Source organism: Phaethon lepturus, unplaced genomic scaffold (assembly GCF_000687285.1).
Source record: "Phaethon lepturus isolate BGI_N335 unplaced genomic scaffold, ASM68728v1 scaffold6397, whole genome shotgun sequence".
NCBI classification, from domain to species: Eukaryota; Metazoa; Chordata; class Aves; order Phaethontiformes; family Phaethontidae; genus Phaethon; species Phaethon lepturus.
In genome coordinates, this window is record NW_010551064.1 from 23,011 (window position 1) to 29,010 (window position 6,000).

Sequence of the window (6,000 nt, forward strand, 5' to 3'; positions counted from 1 at the left end):
TTGTAACTGGCAAGCCAGTTCTGCCCTTTATCACCAACCCAATATTGACCCGTCTTCCTTCAGTAATTAGTTGAAGAGGGATACAGAGCAGTGCCTGAAATAATTACTACATGTTTTGACATCTCGAGGAAGACAGGTGCCAAAGACCCAGCCTTTCAGAGACGTCATTAAAAGCCAGACCACTCTCTAGATCACGATGCCTCTTCCTGCTACAGAAATACTTGCCACTCAAAGAAACGCTGTGAAGGCGGGAAGCTACTGTAAACGCCACCAAGGTGGGAACTATGTTTAACGCTCCCAAGAAACAAGTGGTTTTTGCAAGGAGAAAATAACCTGCTCTGCTTGGATCACTGAAGTCAACATGAAGAAGTGCAGAGAACGGCGAATGGAAAAGTATCGCCTTTGCACTGCATTTTACCATCCACTTTCTCAGGCTGCACACCTATCAGAGCTGGCAGCAAAAGCGTTATACACAATACGGAAAAGCCCGCCAGCAATTGAAATGATTACAGCTATAGCAATGGTAGCAAGTAATTCAGCACAACAATTTTTAAATAAAACAGCACTTGAAGAGAACTGTAATCACCCGCCTTCACTCCTTTTCAGAAAAGGAAACTGGAGTGGCAGGCTGAAGAATGCAGTGCTATATGACAGGAATCTAGTCCCTTAGAAAGCTTGTGTGGGGAAAAAAGAAGTACCAGTGACTGGCAGCTCATCATTACTATGTTATTTTGACTTGCTATCGAATAGCAAAGGCAGCACAAGAGAAGAGAAATCAAAGTGCTATTGACTATTTGAACATTTAAAAATAAACTTTAGAAAGTATATTTGAAAAAGCCTGAGCAAATCAGAAGAGAAACTAAAATGACTCCTTGCAGATTTCAAGCTGTTCTCATTTTCTTCTCAAAGACTACCCTCGCTAAACAGCAAGTTGCTTTATTTTCTATCCTGAGGCGTATTCCCCAAAGCCTCAAAGGATGGCTGTTCTACCACTTTTCTCTTTCTTCTCCAGTGCATTCAATTTCTTGCAAGCTGCCTCCATCTCCATCTTTAATTTAGTCCAAGGTAATAAAAGAAATTTAAATTGAAGGCTTTAATTTTTCCCAAGTCTTAAAGTATACAGAGGTATAATTCAACTATTCTATCTACAATGCAACCATCCCTAAAGCCCTTAAGGTATACGTTTTTTATTTCAGTCCCTCTTTCCTCTCCTTCCCACACAAGGAAAAATTTTACCTGTGAATTACTTCAAAAATATTCAGTGTGTGGACATTTGGTCTAATTTTAAGCAAAGAAAAAAAAGAAGCTTTTTTTTTTTTTAAATGAGAAAGCACTGATTACTTAATACATTTTCTATAAAGATCATCGAAAAGCTGCTATAACGCTGAAGTAATGGCATTACATCATTATTTATCTCCTTTCGTCAAAGCAGAAGGCAAACAGTAGAACATTACTCATTTATTAAACTTCTCTGAACTCCATCTGTGATTGAAGGATCTTCGAACCTGTAATGGCTTTCCTTCTCAATTAACGGAGTTTGTCTGAGCTGTGTGAGACCGTGATGCCCACAGTTCTGGAAGTTAACCAGTTGCTGTGCTCGGTATTAGGGGCACATTAATTACCTAGAACTGTCTGGTCTAGGTAAACGGTAAGCTGGAGAATGGAATCTTCACCCATTTATAAAAAAAGTGCTGATGGTAAGTTAGGCTCTTATTGATAAAGAATATCTTCAAAGTTTTAGAAACTCGTTGTTAGATAAAAAAAAAAAAAACAAACAATTTTCCCACTCTCTCACGAGCAATCTTAGACACTGGGACAAAAATCACACACCACCTTCTTGTAGTCTTTTCTAGCCCTAAAAACCTGAGATGAAACTGTGATACTGAGCATCACTTCAAGTGCGATGATTGCACCACCTTGGCCAGTATGTAAGGCTGATGTTTAAGCACCATCCCTTTAGCTAAGGTTTGAAATCCCTCAGGCTTAGAAGGGCACTGAATTTTCAGTTCTACTTTTAAGAAATACTCTAAAGATTAGACTAAAATAACCAACTGCCTGCACAGCTACTGTCACTATATCCTCCTCCAGCAGCTATGTTTTAATAGCAAATATTTGGATACTGAACTCGGAGAAGGTCTCCTGCTAAGAACCTTCCTGCAGCCAGATAAGAGCCCAAATCCCAACCCCACCAAGAGCTCTGGCTAAACCCTTCTTGTAAGATAAGGCTCTCGGGTTTCTCATATTTTTCTCCTTTTTCTCCCTTACTCACCCCCATGCTTTGCTCCTCTCTGCTAAACGTGTTCATTTGTTACTGTCCTGGTTTCAGCCAGGATGGAGCTGGTTTTCTTCGCAGAGGCTGGTGCGGGACTGTGTTTTGGGTTTGGGATGAGAAGCTGTTGATAGTGTGCTGATGTTTTGGGTTGCTGCTGAGCAGCCAAGGACAGTCCAGCTTCTTGTGCTGGCCTGCAGCGAGCAGGCTGGGGGTGCACGGGGAGCTGGGAGGGGACACAGCCGGGACAGCTGATCCAGACTGGCCAAAGAGATATTCCCTACCATACGACGTCATGCCCAGTACATAAACTGGAGTTGGCCGGGGGGCGGAAATCGCTGCTCGGGGACGGGCTGTCGATCACGGGGTGGTGAGCAATTGCTGTATTGGGCATCACTTGTTCTTGTACATTCCTGTGTTGGTATTATCATTGTTGTTTCCTTTTTTTTTTTTTTCCTGTCCTATTAAACCGTGTTTATCTCAACCCACGAGTTTTTTCCCAATTCTCTTCCCCGTCCCACTGCGGGAGGGGGAGTGAGCGAGCGGCTGCGTGGTGCTTAGTTGCCGGCTGGGGCTAAACCACGACAGTCCTTTTTGGCGCCCAACGTGGCGCCAAATAGGTAACCTATTTGAGAACGGACTTCAAATCACTTCGTATACAAAGAATTCGGCACACAGCTGTAGGGCAGGGTAACTAACAGGGAACTTTGAAACTCTGTCCCTTACAGATGTAGTACAAGATTATAAAAGTCTGTTCAGAAAAAGACAGAAGCACATGTCCTGTGTCCCAGTCCAATGCCCTTTCACTTTACTGTAAGATAATGATCTACTGTGCTATTTGAAAATACTGCAGTCTTGTAAAGACTGATCTATGAGGGAAAATTATAAAATACCAAGTAAAATGAGTTTTCACTGGCCAAGAGTATTCAATCAGTAAGAGGCACTCTGTATTCAACATGCTTGGAAAAACAGACCTCTAATACATTTGGGTCAAGCATATTGGAGCAAATGTAATAAATCCTAATGCATTAATATGTGGCGAATCCGTGGGTGACAGCATAATAAAAATTCATATGCATCTTTAGACTTTATGCATCTAAGTCCGGAAAATAAAAAGGAGATCAAAGAAAGGAAATTATGAGGTTAAGAACAACAACAACAAAGGATCCTTACCTGGAGTAGTATTGAAGTCTAGGATGCGGTGATGAGACTGCAGTAGGTCGGGATTACTGGATGACAGGGTTCCGCTGACAGGTAAAGCAGGAGGAATGTGCTTTGTTTGCCTCAGTCCGACAATGCTGTCGTCCTGAGACTGGCCAATTCCAATGTCACTGTGTCCAGAAAGAAATAAAATCAGGACTTACAGACATTCAGAGCTTGGGCTATACTAGAGGGATGCAGGGATGTCTATGTCGCTACATTTTCATCTTTCAATTATTAGTACAGTAATCACTATTTAGAAGTCAACATTTTCCAGATAAGAATGCTTGCTGCCTAGCTCTGTCAACAGCACCCAAATGTCCACTCAAAGTGATTAGATCTGCTGCTCACACTGCTGGAAGATCCTCGTGTTCACCACTAAGCTCTGAGGACCTGCTAGGCTCGTTATTTTTCGGCCATTTCTCACAGTAGCCAAGACATTTATTCAAAACCTGGTACATACCTCATCATTCTTGCATCACCCCATCATCCAAACTTTGACTAATGCTGCTGTCCCCTCACTGCTGTTTCATAAGACCTGAATTTCACAGATCTTTCACCCCATCACTGATACGATTTGCAACCGCAATTCCGGATGTATTGTAGCCACACAGCCTACTAAGATCTTTTAAGAGATGGATGAGAGGATTGTTGAGATCATCCATTTTCCTATCCTGTATCACCTTCTCAGACTTTCTCTTAATTCAATGTGACTGAAGGGATGCCAGCTAACTTGGAAGGCTAAGGTAAGCATCTGCACTTGGGTGCTATCAGTATTGCCGACAACATGGCCTGACAGCTGTAAATAAAGTGTTCTGTGATAAAGGCGAAGGATTTTGTTTTTTAAATTGTGAAAGGCAGTGTATCTAAGGAGCTCAGAAGCACTAGATGGGTCAGCGAGAGAACTATCATCATATTATAGCGGACAGTACTTTCTGCTTTTGAGTTCATAACCAGCAAGTGAAGAACAACGAAATTGGAGCTAGCCATTGTATATGTAGCTGCAAATCCTTAATAAAATACTCTGAGGGTGTAAAATGTTGAATGTCATTATAGAAAATGGAATAAATTAAAAGTTTAGCCACTATAGGCAAAGCCTTTTTAAAAGGCTAATACATCTAAAGCTGTAGCTACACATGTAAATAAAACATAAACCAGAACTTAGATTCCATTGCAAACTGCTGCAACCCTAAAAAGTCAAGCTACTAAATTAAATGATGCAACACAAATGACCATTTGTACCTTAATTTTAGGCACTTAAGCTTTTTGTTCTATCCACCCTCAGAAAACCTATACAGAAGTAATTAAGGGCCTGATAATTATCCCTGTTGAGCTGTTACAGCACAACTGTCCTTTTGTGCCTACCAGTGAATTACTTTACCCAGTACACTCTTGTACCACTTCTTCAAGTGCTATGAATTGAACAGTACTCTGGGAAGCTAGGACAGTATCTGTGCATTGAAGACACAAGTTGAATTACATGGACGCAGCAACTGTTTTTTAGAAGGCAATGCAATTCGAAAAAGGTTGGAGGGGTATCTCTGTATGATGTGTTTGGGTTTTTAAAAACAAAACTACAAGAAAAGCAAGAAAACTCTGTATTACCAAAATATTTTATGAAGTGTAAACCCCAAGCCATCAGAGTGGCAGAAACACTCAAGTCCACTGGAAAAAAAAAGTTCTTGGTTCGCTCTCGATCAGAAATTAAGCTTAATATGAACATCTGTATTTTTGTACTTGGACATAAATCACAAAATATGGTGACAAGTAGTGATAATCAACTCAGTACACAGCACTTTCATGCTATGCCACAAGCACGTAAGTCTTTCACTACAACTAAAAGCATTCCCAGCAATCGATGTCTTGCCTTTCAAGCAGGAACTGCTCCCCACACACAAAAAAGCCCCAAGTAAACAAAAAACCCTAAAGCCCCCAAACCTCAAAATGCTTTCTGGTGGTTCTAAACAACCATACAGTGTATTTCGTAAATGTGCCAACATGAGTATTTTCTCTAAATTCAAATAAAATTAAGGCAATATGACCCTCTCGCTTACATTAATAGTTTCACTTGCATTATATATTCTTTTTGCAGTTTGCCAGCGTTATATAACCATACACCTATCCTGTGCGTCATGACCGAAGCATCTTCAGTAAAGTGGATCAACTGGCAAACGTTAGGTTTTAAAAGAAATAAAATAGAAGTAATGTTTCTAAAATTCTTCTCAACTCTAAGTATGCATATACTAAATTGGAAAGAATTTACCTTGCACTCAGTTTACTCCAGTTTTAAAACTTAAATCAGAATTTCAGTGAGTTCTAAACTCATGCAAACAAGAAATGAACCCCAGAAATTTCAGATACAAATAGCAATGCTAGAAAACTCCAGGTCAACAGCCCCTCCTGTTAGATAAAATATTTTATTACGCTGGTGAAAGGAGATCATGGTTTTAAAGGAAAGGCATTTCTATTGCTTTCTGGATGCATTTGCCATGCAGGGAGATTGCATTAACTAAGCAATAACCTTCCTGCTG

General features: G+C 40.5%; 1 protein-coding gene across 2 annotated transcripts in view; it reads right to left on the reverse strand.

Annotated features, from left to right (window-relative positions):
- Positions 1 to 6,000, reverse strand: part of RAPGEF2 (Rap guanine nucleotide exchange factor (GEF) 2) — a 134,206-nt gene that overhangs the window by 20,634 nt on the left and 107,572 nt on the right. For both annotated transcript variants that reach the window (XM_010290754.1, XM_010290755.1), the window contains one exon: positions 3,443 to 3,600. In XM_010290754.1, the coding sequence (XP_010289056.1) occupies positions 3,443 to 3,600 (158 nt within the window). The remainder of the gene's footprint in view (positions 1 to 3,442; positions 3,601 to 6,000) is intronic.